The 25,963-nt window shown below is 41.6% G+C and overlaps 2 protein-coding genes across 2 annotated transcripts in view; one reads left to right on the top strand and one right to left on the bottom strand.

Annotated features, from left to right (window-relative positions):
* LOC109467613 (abnormal spindle-like microcephaly-associated protein homolog) overlaps positions 1-10,001 on the bottom strand; it is a 39,308-nt gene extending 29,307 nt beyond the window's left edge. Inside the window, exons 1-5 of the mRNA XM_019765628.1 lie at positions 7,720-10,001; positions 7,278-7,353; positions 3,574-3,740; positions 1,587-1,740; positions 872-1,060 (exon numbers count right to left, since the gene is read on the bottom strand). Of these exons, the coding sequence (XP_019621187.1) occupies positions 872-1,060; positions 1,587-1,740; positions 3,574-3,740; positions 7,278-7,353; positions 7,720-9,840 (2,707 nt within the window). The 5' untranslated portion in view covers positions 9,841-10,001. The remainder of the gene's footprint in view (positions 1-871; positions 1,061-1,586; positions 1,741-3,573; positions 3,741-7,277; positions 7,354-7,719) is intronic.
* A 965-nt stretch (positions 10,002-10,966) lies between these two features.
* Positions 10,967-25,963, top strand: part of LOC109467622 (SUN domain-containing ossification factor-like) — a 32,285-nt gene continuing 17,288 nt past the window's right edge. The window contains 7 exon segments of the mRNA XM_019765639.1: positions 10,967-11,372; positions 17,263-17,347; positions 18,204-18,340; positions 21,857-21,946; positions 23,244-23,397; positions 24,246-24,356; positions 24,358-24,556. Coding sequence (XP_019621198.1) covers positions 11,323-11,372; positions 17,263-17,347; positions 18,204-18,340; positions 21,857-21,946; positions 23,244-23,397; positions 24,246-24,356; positions 24,358-24,556 — 826 coding nt within the window. The 5' untranslated portion in view covers positions 10,967-11,322.

Here is a 25,963-nt window from a genome sequence, read left to right as displayed (position 1 = left end):
TCTCTGTGTCACACTTCAGCCAAGACTAAGGACATGTACATGTAACGTGTACATGCTGATAAAAGGCCACACGCTTTCTATAGTTTCACTATCTCTTCAATATGACGTCTGTACTTTCATAAGGGAGATGATGTTCCTTTGAAACAGGAAGTCAAAGTCAGGTGAGATATACTGACATTATTGTTCAACCTGACAGAACTGATTTAAAACATTGATCTGATCCAATTCTGTGACAAAATTATCATATCATCTATGGGTAGGTGGAGCCAGAATGACCTGACCAAAAGTATTTTGAACTTCCTACAAATGTACATCAGTACATAATCCATGGTTTTAGGTATAATTACTACAGACAAGGCACAGATGTGACGTAATACCTTCTGAATTGGCTAGGTAACGTAACATTTCTTCATAGTTCTATGTGCTATTAATAATAGTATTATAAATGTACACAAGTGAGGTGCAATAATGAAGTAAAAGCTTCAGTTTATCACATACATCTAATTCTATGAGCTGGAACACATTTAGGTGAGCAGGCCTGTGCTTTACATACATGTACAGCTTTCACCCTGCCAGTGTGTTTGCATACCACTGCTGTGTTCACTCCCATCTTGGGATAAATTTTACTTTCCCTCACATTCTACTTCTGGTTCTAGTATTCTGTTCAGGTGCATTTCCAAAATGTGTCAACTGGTCATTTTTGGACCAGTTGTAAAATGCAAGCTGTTCATACAGTTCTAAGCACGACGTGAGCTGATAAGAAAAAAAAAGATCTTGTAAAAGATCTTACCCTTATTGAATTGAAAACATCATGGTTACATGTAATTAACAATATTAATGGGGGAGTTGCATTCTTAGAACAGCAAAGCACTTGCCATAGATGAACTACTGCTCCACATGGGAGCTTCACTGTCTGCTAAGGGTTTCACAGCAAAGATTTCCACAGGATGTCCTTCAGATGCGGCCTGACTGTCCTCTGGTACTGTACTGGCCACTGCACGCTGCTGACCAGCCACTATGTTGGATGTCACTTGACTTGGCTGATATGAGTGCAGGCCACCTGAAGAAAGGAAATATGTTGTCTGATCTTTGCACGCTAACACACAGTACCGTATGTTATTTTCTCCACCTCTACTAGCTTAGGTTCCATCGTTTTATAGTGAAATATGCTGTACTTGGTCCCGGGAAGTCAACCTTTCTAGATTTAATGTATGTTGTACAAAAAACATGTACATGTATAAAGGGGTACTTTCTAAGTCTAACATGGTTCCCACAACGCAAAAATAGGTAGATATATAAAGGAATGCTTTGTTATTAGAAAACATACCGAAACTTGTGACTAGCCCACTCGATTGTAACACTTTATCAAAGACTTGTGTTATCCCTTATCCCAGAGTAATTAAGATATGTTAGGTTTTATTCGACATTAGGTCTTATTTAACACATTTATTTTATTGTTTGTTACTTTCTTTATGTAGTTTGCCATACATTGTACCATGGGCAATTGTCGTGCAATAAAGTTCTTCTTCATAAAACCTCGGGACATTCCAACATGTCTTTTGAAATTTCTAATGCTCTAGCCATACCTGAAAGCACCTTGTCCCCTGTTGAAGTGGTCAGACTGGGGGTAGTACGAAGTCCTGTAGGAGCCTGGACACTCTCTCTGTCATCCTCCTCCAGCAAAGACTGCTCCGATGGGTACTCAAAGGTAGTTGGCGAGTCATTAAAGGAGATCTTCAGCTGTAATGATAGAGAAACCTCAGTTTGTGTGTGCCAAAAGCCTTAAAATAAGTAGTTCAACGATCTCATACCTTCACTAACCTTGACTAGTACACTGCAGAGAAAGCTACAGTTTTGAAAAAAGAGTCAAACAATAGTACAAAGGAATGACATGCACAGAGGATTATGTTACCAACCACTGCTGCATGCCATGAAAAAGTGGCGGATCATGACGGCATCAACACCAGCAACGTTAGGGTCTGTTCAAACTATTATGTGAACTTCTCAAACCAGTCGAACACAGCCTCAGCACTATCATTTTCCAACATCTATGAATGTTCTTTTTCATTTCTATTTTATTTTGCCCACCTGCTCTGCTACTTATTTCCTTGAGAAAACCTCTGAGAACCAAGACTCAAATTGGTGCCAGCTAAGAAGGCAAGGATTTTCTTTGACTGGTGATGCTATATAAAATATGACCACTTCTGATTCATATCCCGATTGGTACATGTCATCATTTTTGTCCAAAAGAGAAAAACTTAAGCAGCATAATTGGAGCAACAGAAATTAATTTGGTGTAGCCTTAGGTTTAGGAAACATAACTAGGACCACACTGAGACTGAGAGAGTTACCGGTAGTACATGTACACAATACAAGAATGCTCCATTGTTAACAAGAATTCGGAGATCTCATACCTCCATGAAATACTGCAAATCCATTTTAAAATGCGGTTGGAAATTATAGGGGTCGGCGAAAAATGAACAAGCTCACGTCACTTAATTATAGCGGTATGAGAACATGGCTGATGTGTGTAAAAAATACATTAAAACACTGGCCTTTTTTTTTAAGAAAATAAAAAAAAACAGTTTACGCCAGCGAAAATCGATTTTTACAAAGAAAAAACAAAACAGGCACGCCGATGGTGTCTTGAAATAAATAATTTACAAAGTACTGTAGCGGCGCGGTGACTTCAAAAAGTTCGTAATTACGCACGCTTGTGTTGCGTGCGGCACCGCCGCCCCCCTCCCCAAGCTCCATGCCGCGGCAAGCTATGTCGCTGCACGCCGCTACATGTCCGGCGCCGCAGACGAGCTTACAGCGAAACCCGGCGTCTTCGCCATAGGATTGGAGCGTAATGGAATCCATGACGCCCTCGAGAAAGTTCTACAGACACTATAGCCTTTAACAGTAACGTTTAATCGTATTTTTTGCCGTAAAAGTTGACTCACAATTTTCGAAAAACTTGTGACGCCATTTTTTTCACTCGGTGCTTGGTTCCCGAATTTTCGATTCGTCTTAGTCGTAGCACGCTATTAACGCTTTTACATTTTGTAGTACAAATGACGCTTAACATTTGATTGTATTTCTACCTAGATTTCTACCTCGAAATTAAGCAGATTTATGCAGCAATACTCGTAGTTTGTAACTCGTTTGTGAAGTTGGCCGCCGGGCCGCCATTTTGTTTGTTGTTGTCTGCGCGCTTGGGCGACGCTGAATTTTGTAACTCGTCTCATTTTTTTCGATATTGTCCCGTAGTAGCACAAAATGAACGGCTATCGTTTCTGTAAATTTATGAATCAAACCACGCTGCCTGCACATCTGTTTTCCCTGCCTTGCAAAAGATACAAAAACTGGAAGTTCTGCTGCAGTATCAAGGTCAGCCACCAGGGGGCCCATATTTGGCCTTGACCTTTGGCTTCCTAAGACCTACCAGCATACCAAATATCATCACAATCCATAAAGGAGTTCTGAAGTTATGCCGACTACAAATGTGCGGAAACACACACACACACACACAGATGCACCAAAAACAATACCTCCATTTTTCATGGAGGTAACAATGTGAAATCTGACCTTCTTGCTCTCTCCCTTAGATATAGATGACTTGCTGAGTTTTTCATATCCTCCAATGACAACATAGTCAGCTACAGTCAGCTTCCTCACAGTGGCTTTGTGCCGAGGTGGAGCGATGGGTGACACATCCAGAGATGGAGGGCTGGCAGTCCTTCCCAGCTCTGATCCTGTGGCATTAGTCAACACAACCTCAGTACAAGAAGACTGTGAATACAACTTTCTACAACATTGTTCACAAACATAGAAATTAGTACGTGTATCGTCAACTGTCAATGCTTAAGCATTAAAATGGTTGACTTGTCTTTACGACAAAATCTAAATCACTTCTTCAAGCAGACTTCACATAGGTCAGAAAATGCACATTTATAAACAAATGTACACATCCAAATCTACAACATCAATTTTGGTCTGTTTTTCTGTACACTGTCACTCGCTCTTGTTTTCTCTACCAGCATCATCGATACAAAGTAGCCTGGATGCCAGGCACATAGCACACTAGACAAGTTACTAGTAGTTTGGGCATAGTGTGCTATGGGTCTGACATCCAGGCTATAGCAAACTTGTTAATCACCTAAGGCAAGTTACAAAATTCATTCAAAAATAATCTATTCTGTCACAGTGTAGGTACAATTTGTTCATACAGGAAATCACCAGGTCGCTTTGGCAAGTGTGACTGTACTCTAGTACACAATTGTATGCTCCATGTCAAAGGAAACATTTTCACAACACAAACCTGCATGCTGGCCCTATACATATGCTGTGTGTTTTTCTCTTAAACTTTTTAAAGTCAATAATGCAAAATGTTAACGTGATATGATCAATATCACATGTAAGCCTTAGCCATACGTACTGTATGACTATAGATGTAAATTTCATATTATTCAAGCCCAGTTTCAAGTGATTTATACCATAGACTTAACAAAGACCACAACATGCAGGCAAAGTTGGGAGGGTTGTGCAAGAGCAGTAGCCCAGATTTTGGATGAAGGAATGAACTAAAGGCAGAACATCTGTACGTAAGACCGGCTTTACACGTATTCCAACGTGTATGTAAGCATCTGGGCTACTTATGCCACAGAACTGTGTGTGAACCACAATGTCCTATTAATATAACATAATGAACAATTAACATCCTGCACTCTGTGTTGACTGCCTGTAGTGTTCTGTGATCAGTTGTTTAGCTAGGGGGTGTCCTTTGGACTCCCTGTACTGAAAATAATAAGAAATTGGACACCCTTCTTTTTGATAGGACACCCTTAAGATGCCCAATTTTTCCACTCCCAACCCCTGCCATGCACACATGCCTCCCTTCAGCCTTACTACTAGTACTAGTATAAATACAAAAATGATGGTCTACTGAAGGAAAAAAAAATTAAAATTCCTAAAAATTAGCACCTCAAAATGCAGAAAGTAGTGTTTGAGAGCATTTATATGAATTTCAAGAAAGCCCCCCTAAAAAGCTTGTGCTAAAAGCCTGTCTGTGATGCAGACCTGTGTTCCCACCTGACAGGTATGAACACCTGTTCTAAAGAACATTCAAGAACGGTCAGATAAAAAAGTAAAAGTTTCATCTTCTTGTTGTAGCAGTTTATGCTATTCAACTTTCAAGTCTGCTATTGAAATTTTCCTGCTGCTGAGATGCTGAGTACAAATAAGGGTGCAAGCCAGGCTTGAGGGCTGAAGACTGTTCACGACACCCTGGGTGCCCAGGTATACTCTGGACACCTGGGGTAGAACAAGAAGTGACACAGCATAGTCTTATTAGCATATGACCTGTGACCTCCCATCTCCATAAAAAATGACAGTTTGCTTTAGACAGACGACGAACCATCACACAAGGTCTCGGACCGGAGTTTTTTTCACGATTTTGGATCCGGCGGACACCCTCAGACCGAAGGGCTATAACTCCGCCAAAAAAAGTACGCCGGGAAATCTCATTACATCAGTCAACGGAGGTTTCCAGCCGGCTTCCGATACAATTTTGGTTATTGTCCGTCGACTCTATAATTTGGGTAGAAACTGTAGTTAAACGTAAATTTTGGATACGAAAAATGTAGTTTTTTTGCAGTTTTTTCAACGGACCTGCTTGGAAAAAACGAATTTTCCCAGGCTAACGGCTTATATGCTGAAATAGCTTACTACTTCCTGTTTCTGAAAAACAGAAAAAAAATATAGGTTGTTGCGATAAGTTTTTCGCAAAATCCGGTGACGTGAACCCCTAGAAATTCCACATAGAACGCAGCTATTTGAGTCATCAGGCGACAAACCGCATCACCCTTGCTCGCGGACTAATACCAAAAACGCTTCGCTGGCCGTCCAACTTCACCGCGCCGAAAAACACTACAATCCCAAGGCTTTTTGATCAATTCAAAACCTAGTTGAAAATCTACAGCGATCGCCGAGCTATGGGGAGCCAAACCTAGCGTGACAACCTCGCAGATCCGGCGATTTACTGCGCACTATTTGGAACCCTGGTCAGAATTAAACTCCGACCCGGAACCTTCACAACCGTCACACAACCAGGGTGGAAGTGGTACACCCATGGTTCGTGGAAAAACTGTCCTTTTTTCTGTTTACACAGTTAACTGTCGCCAGTGTAAAATGGACCTGTTGAAGTCATCACGCATGGCGCCAGGTCTACCCTAAGAACCCATTAACCTCCATTACAAAACTTCCAAGTAAAATGTTCACATGGGCATGCATGCAAATGGTACAAATATGACCCGCGATTGTTACCAATGGCTTTTAAAAGCCAAAAGACAATGATATGCAGCGGGTCATTTTCATGCGGTGCTCAACTATTGAGAGAATTGAGATGGGGTTTTGTGCGCGTGAAAAATCTGCATGTGAAAATATGCAAATTAGCTGATTCCCAAGGGATTTTAAAACTTTTTGCGGTTTTAAGCTTAAAAGTTGGAAAAAAGACAAGAAAATGAAAATTTAAAATCATTTTGCTTGAATTCTAGACTACATAGCCTTGTTTTTTGTCAATTTTTCTGTGATTTCAGGTGATTTTGAAAGGTTAGTTTTCACGTGCAAAAAAGGTTGAAATTTGCACATGAAAGAATTTGTTTAAGAAAGCATGAAATCAAACTTCTAGAATGGAGAATAGCTTCAAATTGTTACATTTTACTGTACAAAACATAGTAACTTTTCCACGTATTTCTGACAAATTCAAGTGATTCTCAAAAGTTCAGGTTTTATAGAAGGTATGCAAATTAGCTTATTCCCAAGCGACCTAAATTTTCAAACAAAACTTTTGGCTGAGGGAAAATTATACCAGAGGACAACATTTTCCTGCCTAAGAATTAAGTGCTGCATACTTTATAACATATTTCTGGGACTTGTATTTATTACGCGCAAATTTTTCATGTGCAGAAAACCCGTTCCCGAGAATTTAGCCACGCAAACACAATAAAAATTCTGTAAAATATGATAACATGACCGAAAAACTATTTTCTGAAAGCCACCAGGGGTCCACAAATCTAATCATTTCAAAGACAAAAACCTAACTAAACACCAAATTTCAACAGCATCAATGCAATGTTTTTTTTTAGTTCAACCATATAGAAGTATCAACATACATACATACATATAGAAGTATCCACATACATACGTTCCCCAAAACATAACGTTGACATAACACCATTTTGCAAAAAACACTTTTTAAATTTTAGTATATAAAACATGATAACTGGTCCCACCTGCTGGTGAAGATTGCATTGTTGTGGCCTGAGTTTGGTCACCTGTCTTTCCTGGTCGGATGCTGTTGTTGTTGTCCTTTAAAAGGGAAAAATGAAGAAACAAAAGTCACTTTACTTTTCATTGTATGTCCTAATATCATATTATTATTTGTATTACCACTGACTTGTTATGCTACATTTATTTAGCATGTCTATTTTTACCATGTATCAAATTTGTTTCTGTATAAATTGCAAGTTGCAAATGGGAATTTCCTGCTCTGGACACCGAGGCACAATACACAATATCACTACTACATGTGTATATATAATAACTTACATGTACATGTATAAGGGCATAGCATAACTGATATCTTGGATGTAACTTGTAAGAACAACTACTAGTAGTAATGATGATGACCACATACATGAGGATTTCCACCATGTCATTGTGAGAATGTTATACCTGAATCTTTGCTGATATCTCCACGTCATCAATGTTGGTAGTGGGCAGCTCTTCCCTGTCCTGTGCCCCAGGTTTCAGCTGTCCAGCCTGCTGTCTCGCTGTTCCCTGCCCGTTGACGCTGGCTACAGACGGTGGTTGTGGTGCTGGCGCCTTTTTCCGTCCGAGATGTGTTTTTTTGTTTTCTGTTTGAGCATCCGTACTTTCCTGCGGCAAAAAGGTTCTGTTTGCATGTTGGTTTGACTCAGGTGCATCCCTTTGCTGGAGAACAGGAGTGGTTGTAGGACCAGTACTACTGCTGGTACTAGATGGTGTGATGTTGCTTTTCTGTTCCTTGGTGCTGAATTGTTTCTCTGTGGCCTTTCTCACTGTTGCTGACTGATACTCACTGGGATTTTCTTTCAGACGTTGAGTAAGCGGCCTGATGACAAACGATGTATCATTGCTTTGCCCTACAATGTCATTTTTCCTTGAGTCTTGTTTCTTGTTTGGCTGAAGAGGAAGAGGTAAACCTGGACTCTTGTCATCTTCTTTTGCTCCACGGTCTTTGAGGTGGGAGGGCTCCTTTTCCTTTCTGTGCTGGTTCTTCATCTCGACATGCTTCCCTGCAGGCCTGGTTGGCTGCACTATGAATGTATTTTTGGACTGTGCTTTGATACTGGCTATAGCAGCAGCCACAGGGTCATTCTGAGCTGCAGTAAGCTTAGCACTGGAGTTTGCCGTCGTTGGGATGATTTGTATCCCTTCTTCTGGAGCATTTTTGCTGTGCACAAGAATGTCAGATTCCTTTCTAGTTGAGCCTGGTTCATTGCCTAATGAGGTTTTCTTCTTTAACTCATGCCTATTAACTTTGGCAGTGTGACTTTGTCCAGACAAGCGGACATGGTTCCCTCCAACAGGTGCATTCCTTGTGACACTGACAGGTTTCACCCTCATTGATGGCTTGCTGCTTGTGTCATTGTATTTTGTGGTCTGATCCTTGGGTGATTCTCTTGTGCTTTGCTGTGATGTTGGCTGAGAACTTTCTACCTTGACTCTCTCTGTCTTTTTCCCTGTTTGTTCTGTGGTTTCATGCATTTTGGACTGTGACAATGATCTTGGTCTGATGTTTGGTGATGTGTCCACAGTGACGCTATCATCACTTCCAGACTTCTGAATGAAAAGTGTATCCAGCTCACTCAGGTTTTCACAGCTTGAATAGTGAAATTCGTTTTTCTTCTTTTGAGCCTGATTTGGCTGCTGCACAACATCCAGCAGACTGTCCATGCTTCCTGCTGCAGACAGAGTGGACTTTTGGCCTTTACGTTGACTCCCTCTCCCCTGACGTGTGCTGGATTTCACAGTTTCTGGTACTTTTGTTCTGGTGGCACTGAGCACTTCTTTCCTTTCCCGTGGTTCATCACCGAACTTTCCCCTCAGTCTGTTGACCTTTCCGCTCAAGGAGCAGGGCACTGATTTGTCTTCTGTATCATCTTTCTCGATAATGATCACTTCCCGTTCGGGCTTGGCATCTCGAAGGAAGGAAAACAGAGTCTGAGTTCCAGGTCTCTCCAATCCAGTGGGTGCCAGCCCTTGTACACTCTCCTTTCCAACATCTGCTTGGAGATCATTGCCAGATCCGCCATATTTTTCTATGATAATTACGTTGTTAGGGATTCCCACCCCCCTTGGACTGTGTGACTTGTGTTGTCCACTGTGTGCTAGAGTGTCGTTCCTGTCATATGGAGGTGAGCGGTTCCTTGCTTGCCACTTAACGAAGATATTCTCATGTACTGAGACGATTTTTTCCTCTGACACACCCTGTTCGTTCCAAACGTCGGGAGTGCGGCAGGTGTCAGGCGGCCCGCCCTCCCCTAGCGACGACTCACCATTCTGCTCAAACACACCTGTACCCCTTGCTGGACCGGTATCTTCATTCTGGATCACGTTGTGGTCAATGGAATCGGTAGAAGAGGTCTTTGGGTCACTTCGAGACTGCCTTTTCCTGACCAAGATATCCCTCTTCCAGGCAGGCATCCGGTTCAGCCGGGCTTCTTGTTCGGCTTGCCGTCGCCTCTCTTCCGCAGCCTTTCTTTGCCGCTGTTCCACCAAAACCTGCTTCCATTGCGGAAGGGACATCATCATGTCAGCCTTACTGTTTCACTTCTACCCTAAGTGGAGCCGTAATGCTAAATTTGTGAGAACAAACTGACAAAGACATAGTACAAAATTCCTGACAGAGCAGCGTCCAGGACCGCTAGTGTTGTGACGTCATCGCCCCCGTCGTGCATCTGGACAAGACCCCATAGGTCCCTCGTTACTTGTCGGTTGAGGTTGCGCAAGGTTCGGACCCGGCTGGGCCGGTCGTGTAGCCTGGATGCCAGACCCAAAGCACACTGGAGTCTGGACACAAAATATCTCAGTGTGCACACTGAGATATTTTGTGTCCAGTGTGCTTTGGGTCTGGCATCCAGGCTACCGGTCGTGCAGCTCCGTGCTGCAAAAAACGTTAGACCAACTATAGGGGGAATTTTCATCGCCGGTCAATGGCCTGTAGGAGTGCTGCGAAGCAAAAAAGAAACATACTGGCTAGCATAAATGGCATCCCAAGGACATTGCTATATAATTTTCTTCATTCTTGGAGACAGTTAAAAATACAGTGTAACGTTACAATGTAACGTTAACCGTTACTACTGTTATGTAGCCTCCGGTGCAGGCCTCCGGGCAGGTGGTGGGAGGTTTGATACTGCGTTTTGTAGAATTTTAACGCGGTCTTTTGCCGGCCATCCTACACCAGCCGCCCATAGCAGGCTTGGCGGGTACATGAACCTTCTCTTGGCGGCTGGGGAGTGGTTGTACGGAAGTTCACACAAAAAATTCTACAAAACGCGGTATGAAAACTTCCACCCGCCCGGAGGCCTGCACAGGAGGCTAACTTTTACGACTGTACGCCTGGGCTTGTATGACCATCAAAACCTCCCTCGTATGACAGAGAATGACAATAGGGTGGTAACGTTAACGTTATAACTGTTTGTGTCACCCCAACCTTTGCTCTTCCACAGCAACGCGTATTTTTAGTTTCAGGGACCTTCAGGGACCGGAGAAGGCTGATGAATGTGGTATTAACGCTTTTTTTTTTTCTAAATTTTATATGGAGAAAATCAAGGCGAGGGAGAACCACCTGTTTCCCTGGGTGGAGCGCCACGTGCCAACAGACGTGACGTCATAAAACGCGCCTCGTACTCAGGGCAATGTGCTAAGAATCCTGAGTACGAGAGTAACTGTAGGGTGTCTGCTGTGTTATTGCCTGATCCGATCTCCCGTTGTCAGCCTGGCTCAGCTCAGCTAGCGGACAGTTCGCTGAAAACGACTCATCGCTGATCATCATCGTTGTGATGTTCGTTTCAACGAATTTCAAGGAGGTTAACCTCCTTGCTTGAGCTGAGGAAAACGTGAAACAAAAATCGCGGCACTAAAAAAACTAAAGCATTAGCCACTTAAAGCTTAGACTGATGTGTACAACATTGTTTTTGTTTTTATCCGTCATAAATGTAAAAAGTGATGTGAGAAGTTTTCCTGTTCAAGACAAATACACCAACCCCCTCCAGAGCTGTTTGTTAAGGCAAAATGTGGAATGGACTGCTGGCAGTACTTCTACTAACCATATTCCTGAACAGGTAAGTGCTTAGCTTATGAAGCCAGAGGTGCCCTCCCCCTCGGCCCTCCCCATCAGTAACGTGAACGTTATGAATTATTTTCGAGTCTTAGTACTCTTACCCCGACTTACAATCGCTTAACAATCAAAAGCTGTAGTTTTTCCATTGTTTTTTCTTCCCTCTACTGGTGTGATAAGTTGCATCGTGCTTTCTGTCTTTACTATATCAGCTATTTTGTAAGGTCAAAACTGTAGCCGTGGCGACTTGGATTAGGGGGTGGGGGGCGTTGGTCTTGTGGTGGCAGAACACAGTTTTCGCCCTATGAAGATTTCTGTAGTTAAGCACCCCGAGGTGACTCCCTTCGACACATTAAAATTTATGGTAGGGTGCACTAGAGAAACACGGCCAACTAATATGTTGAAATATATGGTATAATCCACAAAATAACTGAAACCAAAAAAAGGTATGGTTTTTTTAACATCATTAAGACCTCTTTTATTTGGCCATCTGCGGCTCAGGTAAATGAGGGCCTGCATGCCCTTTTTCGTTAACCGTTATGGGCTATTTTAATTTACCGTTAATCGTTGCCGACCCGCTCTAATTCAACGTTAAGCGTTATCAGTATATTCATCGTGAATCGTTATTGGTCATTTTAATTCAACGTAAAACGTTATTTGTCATCCTAAATTCAGCGTTAAGCGTTAATGAATAATTCTTCGTTACGCCTAATTTTGCCTTTCAAAGTGCAGGAAAATGCGTCATTGAAGGTTTAAAAATACAAAATTTCCCGGGGGAGAATGCCCCCGGACCCCCCTACATTGCTCGCGCCTTTGGCGCTCGACTCGCGCTTCTGCGCTCGGTCCCTTCGGCTCTAACCAGCACCAGTTTTCCGTCAATTGCCGGAAATTTGCGGAGAGTTACAGAATCTTTTTAACGAATCTGTCAACCTTGACAGACCAAAAATTAACAAAAATCTTGAGTAAAAATATGAAAACATCAGAAGGACCGACAAACACTCTCAACACCATGATTTCCCTCTCAAAATGCGGGAAATTGCATTTTTGAAGGCTCAAGAATCCTAAATTTTCCGGGGGAGCATCCCCCAGACCCCCTCAGCGGAGAGCTGGCCGACGTCGACTCGGACTCCTCTTTATTTGTGCACGCACTCGGGGGCCAGGGCAGGTGGGAAACAGAAGGAACACATACCTTTAATGCGTGCTTCATTACATGTAAGGTGTACGTAATTTGCTTTTCTCACAAAGCGAGATACCAAATCCAGTGCAACGGTAACTGAGCCTGTCAATTTACCGTTAAGCGTTGCCGACCGTCCTGAATTTACCATTAAGCGTTATCGGCCCTGCTGAATTTACCGTTAACCGTTGCCAGGACCCCTCTCCCCCATGCAGACCCTCGTAAATGAAACTGCAGCTGACTCACCCTGGAATGCAATTGCTTAACGCGGTGCATTTATACACAAACAGGGAAATCATCACGATCCACATCATACGGTGTACAAGCTGATACATTTCTATACCACACTCACATAAGTCGCTCTAGCCAGGATGCAAGAGTTTTGTCCACACTACTTTCGACACCCAGGTCATAGACCCCGGGACGGATGAAATTAAACCTCCTTTGGAAATAAGGAGACGAGTTTGGCTCCTTTTTTCGCTTTTATTAAGATGAAATCTGTGTTACTTCTCTTGTAGACATCCTCACTTTGTTTCAGACATTAGCCTGAGCTCAGCACCTCAGACTCAGAGTGAGATTAGATAAAACTGTGCTTAGGGATAAATGGCATGGACATGCAACTCCCATCTTCCTGTAAGGCCCTGTAATATAAATAAATCTGTGGTTCAAAGCGTGGCGCGAGCTGTACAAAACATCCAGGAGGTGCCACTCAGCGGGGAGTCCGCAGCACGGCCCAACATTCTGTAAACAGACCTGCGTCACGCGCAGCCCTTTTCTGCATCACAGTAGGTTGGGGGTTATATGCAAATGTCTCCTTTCCCACTCTAGCCAAACCCACGCCACGCTCGTCCGTTTGTATCTGATCTGAGTATCATTACGTGTCAAGTTCTCCTTGCTGTTTCTTTGGGGTTTTGGTACTGACTGTTTGCTAAGCATGGCGGATGTAAACAGCAGTAACTGAAGCAGCGCTGGGTTGTAGTGGAATTGCAATAGAATTCGGAGTCGACTAAAATGGAAACATACAGAAAGAAGGAGGCATTCTGCTAATAACGTGTTATTACTACACGATGGTCAAAAAGGCCATCAAAAATCCTCACTTGGAAATCATTAATATTAATGAGAAATCGGTGTCAATCAGTCATTTCACTATTGGCAACAATAGCTGATTGGTTCACGCTTTAGCGGGCGGGGCCTTGGCATGTTTTGGTGACACTTCGAGTCGCTGTTTTTTTCCCGCGATCTTGTCCTTTCATATGCGCGCCTTTCCCCGCCCCTATTGTTCTTTAATTCACACAATTAACAATGCCTCAACACTCATTCAAGCCATGTTTAATTTCCTTATGCCACCAACAATAATTCGCAACTGTGCTACAATTTGTCTTATTTCGTAATTTAACACACTAAAAAAAATTCCACAGATATTAAAGTTCCCCGGGTCTAATCGGCCTTGATCGCGCTATTGCATACTTCAGATGGCACGGAACGCGCCGGCATCGGCTGCATGACAGAACATCTAGAATATGTCTAAAAAATTCCAGACTCGAGTGATTATTCAAGAACATCTACCAAAAACACAAAAACACACTACATACGATTCAGATACATTCTTATACATGTATTCTTGTTGTACCTGTTACAAAACGAGGTTTACGGCGCGGAAACAGCACAGAAGCCATGATAGTTTGGCCGGCGTGCCGAGTACTTCGTCTAATACGGGGAATGCATCGTAACGTTCTGGAGTCAAATCATAGACCGTACTAAAAACATAATCGTACTAAGAAGATTTTAGAAATAGTAGAAGTATAATAGTAAATCTTTGTAGAAGAAAGTCGGCTGAAGCCAGAGTTTTTTCACAACATATCTGGATTAGACCGGTTCCCTCCTTTTTCCTTTGTTTACAAACCGACGCCATTTTGTGTCACACACGTACAGTTTATAAACCTACAGCCCCTTTTTTTTAATTCGTGCTAAGGAGGTAAGGAGGTTATCCACCTACCTGCATTTCAAATCCCAAATAACACATTCAAGGCAATGTTCAGCGTTCTATCTCTAGCAACCATTTTTGTCGATCACTGTCGATGCTATGTTTCAGCATGGAGGTAGAAAAAAAACCTCCATGGTTTCAGTTACTCGCGCGTGCCGACACAAAGCTTTTGTGATTTTTGTCAAAATTATTTCTTCAAACCATGGAGCTTCAGGTTCCAACCGACGACTTCGACACGGTTGCACGACGGAACGGATGGGGATAGTTTTAGATTTACCATATGATGTCGCCCAAATAAGCCAAGAAGCTTAAAAAAACATACGGTGGGGAAGTAAATTTTATTCTCGTTCGCTACCGCGACGTAGTTTTGACTTCTCTTTTTCACGGTACAATGATTGGCGTCCACTTGGGGGAATATGAACTTTCCCTGATAAATACGATATATACGACTGGAAAAATTCCTTGAACTGTCAAAGAAAATCTTCTCAAAGGGACAGTATCGCGATTGATTTGCATCGAGCCAACGCACTGTTGTCTTTAAAACTCGCGCCCGGGAGGAGAACAATAGGGCCACGCTGGTCGAAATTTCCATTTCACTGGCCTTCCCGGGAGGAAGGTGAGAACGAACCACTCTGATCTCCACCGACGTCCTCATTATAACTCTAAAACAAACCCTCTGTTCCACGTGAATTTTGAACTAAAACGCAGAAAATGTATTTTGAGCAATATCTCCCGATCCTATCGGTAGAATTCTATAAAAAATACACCAATCGAAAAAGTAAACATCTGGCCGCCATCTTGAAAAAAATGACGTGATTCTCTTGCGCCGTTATGGAATTATGGGAGAAAACATAGAGTCAATTCCGCGTCACCGAGTGGGTTGTTATTGTCATTATTTAGAAATGTTTTGAATTCTTTGTAATTGTTTGTCTAAGAAATTTCATAATTTGGAAATATTTTGAACATCTTGTCAATATTCTAAATAATTCCCTGGTTTTCTAAAATGTTTGAAATATTCCTGATGTGGATTATGACATTTCCAATAGTTTCTAAATATTTCTAACAGCACTCTACCATTTTTTACCATTATTTCGAATTATTTCTAACATTTTGTAAATAGGTCAGTGGGATGGGAAGGAAGTAATTCACACATCCCTGTGAAGTACATGGTAGACTGCCTGGGCGTCAGGCATTGATGCCTTACAACAAAAGAGCCACCAGTGTCCAGCAGTGAAATCTAAAAATATACAGAGGAAGACAGAAGAGTAGGATTAGCACCTACTTTTATGGGGGCAATTACCCACATCTACCATTTGGTTATTTGTTTGAAATAGTTCTAAATATTTCGAATTGTGAAAGAAACACATGGGTAGTTCAAATTTATTCTAAAGAAAGAGATCTTTGTACAGTCACATTCAAAATGTTTCAGAAATATATAAATGAATTCAAATATATTCAAATTTTCATTTTTAAATTTTTGAAAAATTTAGAACTTTTGTTACTGGGGTATTCTTTTCTTCTAAATAATTCAAACGTATTAGAAACATGGAGAAAAAACCCACTCGGTGACGCGGAATGGACTCTACTAGAAAATCGACAAAATAAGTTAAAAACTCACAGACAACAAAAATTCTACAAGAGAAATGGAATTTAAAGGTCCTAAAGTTTACAGTATGGATAAAACATATGTTTGATGCGTAAATTAGCGAAATGTAGCGGTAGGTTAAAGTTCAATGACCCAAAATGACCTCATGTACGCACGTACAGTCGGCGGGAAATTTGAATTGCATTCTACGTTGTCATTTCTTATTTTATACATATTTCGGGAGCGAACTAATTTTTTGTGTGTGTGCGTGATTCTTTTTCTAACTTCATAATCGCATCGTGCGTTATATTGGGCGAAAGTTGTGTTGTTTATCTGAACACTGCCGCTGCTCACAGCGCACCGGGTTGTGGGCGGGGCCTATTTGCTTAGCAACGAGGATTTTAACATAGCAACGGGACCACCGTGCTAAGTCCCACACAATCTCTCTCAAGATTGCACTGTGTTCACTCACTCGCTATCCGGTTTAGCATCTATTGTTTCCCATCTTCTGAGGGTTAGATGTGCGTGCACATTGATACTGAGGTTTAATAGCAGCCTGCCATTTAATTGCCTCTATTCTGTGGATTGATGGGGGCCTGCATTGGGTCCCGACAAAGCTCTACGCTAAATTTTGAGAGCTGGCTACGTACTAGTATTATGCTGAATTCAGGATAACTCTTGATTATGCAAGTGGCTACAACGATTATGTACAATTAAAATGGCGAATACGCTCTACGCAAAATGCGCCAATTACGCTCTATGTTGAATTAGAGTGGTCCATCTACGCTCTACGTAGAATTAAAACGGCCGATTACGCTCTACGCCCCCATATACAAGTACATGTACCATCTTAGTCAGCTATATATCTTACTGTGTCCTCTGTGGCGGCAAATGCTATGCACTCCCAGACTGAGTAACTGGTTGACTGACTATGGCCATGTTGATTTTATTACAATGTATACTATATCAGTATATGGATATGGATCATCCGATGACATCTGTGCTTGCATGAATTTTTGACATACTGTACAATCATGAGCAAATGTAAAGTGTCAAAAACAATATTGGAAAATGATACCAATGTCATAGAATGCCAATATCAAACGAAAAGTACGAAAATGTTTTTTTGCCAAACTTTTATCTATTTGCAGCCTTTACACAAATGTGCAGTCATCTCCTGCTGAAGTTAGTGCTGAGGAATCTGTCCACCAGCAGCAGACCAAAGACAAATCACAGGTATTCATTTAGAAATATTGTATTTTGATAGCAGAGAATGCAAGAACTGTGTATATTTATAGATTAGGCCACACCAATTTAATTTCTTGGTTAACAGATTTTTCTAGAAAAATAATGGAGCGGGCGGGCGAAAAAAATAAAAACAAAAACAGGCCTAGGCATCCTATTATGGGCCATAATGGACAATAGGATCGGAGCCATGAAGTCAACACACCAGGCTGGTTCAAAATTTAAACAATGAATTTTGAACTTTTAATGATACCACTGCATTGAAAGATGGAATAACTGTAACAGCTAGGATGAAAAGGACTGTTTTTAACTGTTCAGGGCAAAATATGATGAGCATTTTGCAGTTGATTCTGAATTGGTTGAAGAAACGGTTGAAGAAAGTCCTTTTCTTCCTAGTTGTTACTTTGAAAAACTTTAACAACATACCAGGCTGGTTTATTATACTATAAGTATAACAATATATTATTGTTATAACAATATATTGTTTTAATTATAAACCAGCCTGGTATGTTGACTTCATGGCTCATATCGTAACATTTCCGGCTATATATATATCATGGGGTGCCTTGGCCTGTTTTTCTTTTTTTTTCGCCCTGTCGCTTAGTTTTTTTATTAAAAAATCCAAGAAACAACAGATTAAATTGGTGTGGCCTAAGATGCAAGTTTATATGGAGTAGTCCAGATGGTTGATTTGGAACAGGCCACTTTAGGATGGGCAGGAGGTGGAGTGAAATACCAAGGAGGTTAAATACAAGTATTTAACCTCCTTGGAAATACTGACTATTTTATTGCTACATTTGCTTGCAAATGTGGTTTTCCAAGTTCTGCATGAATTTCTTTTCCCCAGGACTGTCCTGTTTATTTGGTGGACATGACCACTGGTGGGGATCCTGGAATCAGCTATCCCACAACAAAGTCCACATCATCCAACAAAGGCACGAAAAAAACAACCCAGAACCATCAGGAGAAAGAGGACTCTCTCAGGTACATGTTACATGACGTCGGCAGAGTGTACTGCACCTGCGCGAAACCTGTAATGTATTGTACATAGCACTTCGGCAGAATGTCTCATATAAGGTTGTATTCGCTCATATAAGGTTAGCATTTCAACAGTAGTTTCCAAATGGTGTGTCGGAAAAGATATCTTCTGCAACAGGTAAAATTCTGATGCAACGTTGACCAAAACTCCAACGTAAAACACGAAAATCCAGGGTTCTGCGCAGGTGCAGTACGTTCTGCTGACGTGCTATGTTACAGGCCATGTGACCTGACTAGTGTTGTAATGTGTTCAGCACCAGCACTGTTATAACATATATGCCAAGCTCAAAATGACATCAGGAATACCTGAAGTTATAACTAGGTCAGTGTAACAATTTCAAACAAAGACATACAGTATGAAATACTGTATGTTTTGCACCTCCAGCGGCCATTGCCAGCTGCAGCAACAACCAATCAGAGACAGTCTTGACGTGGATATATACATCATGTTAAGTTATAAGAGTTCCATACCGCCAAAAATGCAAATCATTATTTAGGTCTCGGGCCGGAGTTTCCTTCTGTGTTCGGAGCAATTTGACACTTCTGTACTAAACGCGGGTCGGAATTTTTCACTGTTTTGGTGGAAAGGGGTGCCGTACCGCTTATCAATACACTTGATTGATATTTTGTGCACCCAATTTATTTCGGGGTAAATAAAGCACATCAAAGTACATTTTAATCAAAGTAAGGGGTCATTTTTGTCTTCGTCAGAAGGACTATGAAATTGTCTCGCCGGAGTGTGGGGAACTGCGGATTTTGCGATATAACTCTGGAAGGCATGATTCGACGTCCATGATTTTTGGCAGGCATATTACCGCTGTTGAGGCCAAAGTCAAGTACAAGTTTTGGCTTCGTGGGGGGTCCGTGCGTCACGTTAGTGCACCTTTTGTGTTTGTGGCTTGTTAGCAAGATAACTCAAGTATTTGTAAAATGTTGATTATAATTCTTGGTGTGGTGCTTACTATTGTCGGGACCAAGGTTAAGTTCGTTACTGAGCTTCGTGGGAGGTTTCGTTGTGACTACAGGGGGCATTTTGTTAATTTTTCTTGTGAGCAGGATAACTTTTGTATGTGTGGATGGAAGGTAATGAAATTTGATAGGCATATTACTGTCGTGGTCTCCAAGATTGACTTCAAAGATGAGAGTCGTGGAGGTCGTTATGTCCCCGTAATAGGACCTTTTGTGTTTAGAAATCCCCCACCTACATCTGCTTGGAGACAGCCGACAGCTGGATATAGAGGGGAACCCCATAATGGGTTGGGATCAAATGACCTTACATTGAGGGATTGTACTATAACTTCAGCAGGGGGAGGATAGGTTGGACATATGTCAGGTTATTTTCTACGGCCACACCAAGTAATTGCTATGGATGACGTCCACTGGAGACCTTAAATCTAATTACCTTAAATTTAAGGCAAGCGCGCAATAAAAACACGAAGGGCCGAAAAACGAGATGCCTAGATTTGGAATATACTAACTGTAGAAGTACAAATGTTAGGACACAAAGAACACAAAGTCTTCTATTTGTCATAAAGACAAATTAACAAAACAGCAGTAGTCACCCTGTTCTGATTCTTTCCTTTATAACATCTTCTCTTATTATATTTTGCGGCGCTGTCGTGACACTTTCAACACAGTAAGAATTTCTTGAACGTTTTTTTCCAGTAACAGTCCAAACTCAAATAACGTAGGGGGGGGGGATAACACGGGTGACGACGCATCTGTATAATCTGCGGCAAACCGTTTCAGGGTGTTCTGTACCATAAAAATAGTACAGAGATTCTTTTGTTCTTTAGACCAAATTGATTATTAAAAAGATTGAAGAATACGCATGTTAATTTCTCTAGAACGATGTACCTCTGACGAAGACATGAGATCTCCGACCTCTAGTTTTTCATAATTTTTAACCATGGCTGAATAGAAAGAACAAAATTTTTCCAGGGTAACAGCTTAGTAGTTAGTACTAGAAGAAGCTCAGAAAGTAATGTTTCCAAAATTTGAATTTAATTAAAATCAATGCGATACGTTTTCCACTATCTTCGATGGCCCGAACACACCCACAACGCATATAGAATGTACCATCCCGGCGGTCAGGCGAAAAGGCCACATAACCATCCACGCAGACTAATACCAGGAAGTCGTCTCTGATTATGTTTACCGAAGGAAAACATTGTTTTTGCTACGTTTCTTCTTCTCAAAACAGTGACCTCTGACCTGACTGAACCACACTGTCTGTCACCATGATAACTGGTGTTGGGTTACATCATGTTGCAATTTCACAGTAGGAGGGATTTAGACCCCTGTCACCATATATGTGAATGTGTTAAACTTTGTGTTATTAACAGAGCCTATGCGAAGGTAAACATTATGCATTTTGCTTTGCAAATGTTACTTTTCTAGTTGGTTGTTGTTATACTTATAGCTGGCAGTGGCAATTTATATGCCAGTGTAGTGCTGTATTTCAAAAGATAACAACTTTTGTTATTTTGAAAATGCATTCTACAAGTTCATCCTTGAATAACCTGGTAGAAATCAAATGATTCAATGCCTGGTCCTTCGATAAGATGTAAATCCTCAAAGGAGGTTCACAGCTTGAGCCACCAATCTGGTGTGAATTTTTTAACTGCAAGATAACAAAGTGTTGATGACCCCAAATCACCGTAACGTTTTGCTAAAAATTCCTGGTTGGTGATTGATGTGACAAAAGAAAAACATTAAGATTTTATGGAAGGGTATGGTACAATCAGATCCGAGGGGGATGCCTGGGTGCAGTGCTGGGCAAAAGCCGGAAAAAGGGGTGTGCACTTTATTCAGGTTACATGCCTGTAGCCAGGACTTTGAATGGGGGGGGGGGTTCTTCCCATTGCTTGAGGGACCAGCGAGCGCCTTAGGCACGAGGTTCCTAGGGGGGTCCAGGGGTATGCTCCCTGGAAAATTTTGAAAAATGAACCTCCTGAAATGGCATTTCCTGCATTTTTGACAAGATTTCAGAGAAAAAGTGAGAGATAACTTTTTATTCAATGACAAAGTAGGCAGTTTTTATACGATTCCAGGCCTGCTCATGATACGAATCAGTCCATCTAAAGAGAAATCCTGGATCTTTAGATAAAAAATGGACCAAAAAGTGGACCTTTTCTCAAGCCTTGTGGGGTGGTTCTTCCGAACCCCACCTGGCTACGGGCATGGGTTAGATCTGTAACAGTTGACTATCTCAGCTGGTATGTGGGAGCTTGTGATGAAACCCAAATCAACCATGCACACTCTTTTGTGTGCATCCTTTTTTAGTAGAGGAAACCATATTCAATTGATAGTAAGTTGGTTATTGTCAGGCCCTGCATTATTAACTTAATATATACAGCATGACAGCTGCAAAGAGACAAAGATTAGTTAGTAAAAGCTGGACATTACAAAGAAAGTGAATACAGATTAAGACCTTAATGATGCATTTTTAACCTTTTCTAGGGTTCTCGCAGAGGATGAAGGAGAAACAAGCCCAGAGCAGCCAGTGGCTTCTGAAAAGAGTGAAGAAACTGAAACATCAGCATCGCCAAGGTGGGCCTTGTTTTGTTATCACTGGTTAGGCCACACCGATTTAAATTTGTGGATGACATCCGTGCGCACATTGATTTTCGCCTGTTCTAAAAAAAAAAACAAAAAAAAAGTCACGTCCACCGAGGCTCTGCCCTGGCTCCATGGTAGTTAGCGACAATACAGAGCCGGGCACCCAGGCTACCGAATCTCGACAACTCAAGATCATACTATTGCTATACAGTGCTGATTCATAAATTCCGCAAAAAGCCAGCATGTGGTGGCTTGTCGTATATGTTGCTAAGTACTGCCACCAGCTTTTATATTCTGTGGTTTAGAAACATTTTTATTTTTGGCCGGAATTTCTTTTTATTCGCCCGCACGCACTAGTTGGTGGTCGTCAGAGGATGTTATCCATAAATTTAAGTCGGCATGGCCTAAAGGCTACATTTTTCTTTCTTGTATACTAATGCATGTTTGTGATATTAGCATGTTTGGCTCAGAACCAAGAGGTCCAGGATTCGAATCCTACCATGCCACTGTAACTTTAGACCTTGGGAAACATGACTTTCCTCAATTCACTCAGGTGGAAATGAGTACCTAGCTTCAGTCAGGGACGTCCCTCGGATATTATGTTAAATGGTGGTCCTGTGTTTGGGGAGAGCCACACCCCACACATGTTAAAGAACCCAGCAAACCTTTCAAAATAGAGTAGGGGCATGCCCCAGTGTGCGATGGTCCAAATACTACAGTTTGGAAGTTGGTGATTCACTAGAAATCACCCAGATAGAGGCCTGGCGAACTCCTGTCTCGTATTAGCCACACAGTTATTAACATCATCACCCCATATGTATGCGCAAACTGTAGCGAAGCCACATTGCACAAGCATAGCTTAGAAAAAGCATGATATCATGCTTCACCTCTGACAAGGATGACTAATACGAACAAAAAACAAAACATGTTATTAATGCACTTTATTTGTCACTGCCCTCATTATAGCTCCGAAAAAGATAAGTTATTTGAAATGGTCACGAAAATGTTCCCGAGCTTTATTCACCTTCCCAGCCTACAAAAAACTGCATTAATTTTCTATTAACACCTCCCAATTCATATATCTCGCAAAATGTCGGCCATTTCATACTCCACTGCACACGGAAAAGAAATTAAACCCAACAATAACTACAAAAGTATATGTAAAGTAGCAGTAGCATTACTTATTATCATTTTTACTGTTTATTTTTGTTATCATGTTCTTGCAATTAGCCCTTGGGCATGTATTTGCAATAAACTTTCACTATTAATGTTGATGTATGTCTTGTAGCCCGGCTAGTGATAGTGTAGCAGAGGATCTGCACATAGAGGAGCAGGCTGAGCAGACAGACGTACCTGTACCTGTCATCACCTCTCCACCTGAGCCACAACAGTCAGACACACCTGCAGCTGACATCGCAACACTCAAGGATTCACAGACAAAAGTACGTGGAAGGCATAGTAGAGCCAAAAATGTCTATAAAACGTCTAACGGACATTTAACATTCTCGAAAGTTCCACACATTTTTTAAACATTTGTAAGTCTCTTTCCCAGGTCTTTACAGGGTCTTTTTGGGGAGGCTATTACTAGTATCAGTTAACTAAAGGCTGTTAGAAATATTGTCAAAGGCTTATGGATATAACATTACTTAATTTCATGAAAGTAGTAACTTATACATGTAGGTGAGCAACCTAAAATTCTGATGGGCAACCTAATTTTTGCTGTAGGTTGGCCACTGGGCAACCTGGTTCAAAGATTCTGTACACTGCTGCACTAACCTGCATATCACTAGTAGAGGGATAAATCACTCTAGCGGACAATTGAGATCTCATCACAAAGGACAAGACTAAAAGAGAGCTGGACGAGATCTGTCCCCATTAGAAGAGACTCCAAAGAGAACTGCTGTAGATTCCTTCTTGACACTAATGTTGGACCCTCTCAGATACCATCAATTGTTTTGAACAATAGATAATTAAATGGGGATTAGCGTCTAACCCTAACAATGACATAAAAACAACAACAAGGCAGCCATGTTTTCACAGGTGATTTTGAAAGAGACTTTTCAAACAATGGAAAATTATGTAAGAAAACAGTTTCAAAAAAGAGACTTGTAAGAGCTTGCAAGAGATCTGAGATAGAATTTAGGAGAACAATGCCTAATCCAAAGAGAACTGCTGTTTTCTCAATTGTCTGCTAGAGTACTCAAAGAGTTTTATCCCTCTACTCGTGCATATGCAACCAGCAGGACTGGTGTTTCTAGACCTGGAAGAGAAAAAAATTGTGCATTTGTAGGATGATGACACAGCTACTGATGAGGTACCTGCTGAAGCTGTGCTGCCGGCTGAAGGAACAGACATTAGTGAGGATGTGGAACCTGAACAGATAAAAACCAGAGACAGTAGAGGATGACGTCCTTCCTAAAGCTGAAGAGGAGCAGCAGCAGGCTGGAGAAGAGCCTCTGGACACTCAGGAGGAGAGAGAGACAGCGGTGACTGAGGAGGAGGACTTGGTGGCACACAAGGAAGACGACATGCCCTCGTTTGATGAGTGGAAGAAAAGGATGCTGGAACAGGAGGAGCGAGAAAAACAACAGAATACCAACGGTAAGTAAAGTGGAAAAAATACATTAACCTCTCTGAATCTAACCTTGCAATGCTGATTTGCAAGAGGTCATTATTTTTTAATAATGCATATTTCAGACGTGTAGGGTTTTAGGATAGTGGTACGTAGTAATAGTAAAGGGTTAATGCCCCGCCCCGAGTTGTATATGGTGAGATAATCCCTGGTCAGGTGTGATAACCACTGAATAAACCACCAAGTGAGTGTAGCGATAAAGCTAGATTCATGATGGTATGCAGGAAAATCATCACATGGCTTCAATTTTAATAAAATAACTCAGTTTCAACTTTATGATTCTCATTTATAGTACTCAGCACATACATTGTACAAGCCTTGATTGAAGCAGATTGAGAAAAGTTTCTTAATAGAATTTAATGATGAGTCATCTGTATCTGTGTCACTGATGAGCTGGTGTGTTATCATGCAGAATGGCTGTGTTATGGTAGCTGATACTGGCTGTACAGTCAACTTCTCCAGGTTGCTAGATGTGGCTGATGATATTGTTCTGGCAAGAATGACTTAATGCTAAAATGCTAAAACTGCTCTCAGTATCCATGTTGGATGTTTATCTTCACCTGTGGTTGCAGGTTAAAAGAAAGTCGCTAGGGGATTTGTAGATGTAATACAGATTTACAGTCAGTCTGTCGTGTGGCGTAGCGGTAGCGTCTTCGGCCCAGACTCAAGAGGGCAAGGGTTCGAATCCTGCCCGATGCCACCGATCTTGTGCCCTTGGGAAAGGCACTTTACATGACTCAGCTTCGGCTAGGGACGTCCCTTGGATAGGACGTTAAATGGAGGTCCCGTGTTTGGGGAGAGCCACACCCCACACACGTTAAAGAACCCACCGCACTTATCGAAAAGAGTAGGGGACCTTCCCAATGTGAGTGGTTCAAAGTCAAACCTTACAGTCAGGTCTCAGGTTTGACATCTTTGAAAAGGTGATAGTCACCTGTTATGTCAATCCTTCCACAGATGTGGTAAATCGTCATAAAATAAAAAAATATATATAACACTGGTCGCATCAATTTTGGAAAGTCACAAGGCATTTGGAAACTCAAGTAAAAATTGATTTTCAACATTCAAGTTTCACATCAGTGTGTAGCTCTTGGTGTAATGAGCACAGTGATATGAAAATTATTGTTCTGCAGTGTTCATAACTTAAGATATCATTAATAATAAATACAAGCAGACCGGTGGTCTTTCCTAACAGCCCGTCAGGCCTAACAGCTAGCCCGCAAGTTTTTAATTACAGGACCTTCGGTCTAAAGGCACTAGACTACAGGTGTAGAATCCCAGCCCGCGGGCTGATTTACTCAAAAACCATTCAGACCGTCAGCCTAACTTCAGCCCGCGGTCTGGAATTTCTGGTCAAAGAGGTGCAAAAAGCCCAA

The sequence above is a fragment of the Branchiostoma belcheri genome, unplaced genomic scaffold, assembly GCF_001625305.1.
Source record: "Branchiostoma belcheri isolate BF01 breed outbred unplaced genomic scaffold, Haploidv18h27 scaffold184, whole genome shotgun sequence".
In the NCBI taxonomy this organism is placed as follows: Eukaryota; Metazoa; Chordata; class Leptocardii; order Amphioxiformes; family Branchiostomatidae; genus Branchiostoma; species Branchiostoma belcheri.
Note: the sequence above shows the minus strand (reverse complement) of the source record. Positions and strands in the feature narration are given on the sequence as shown.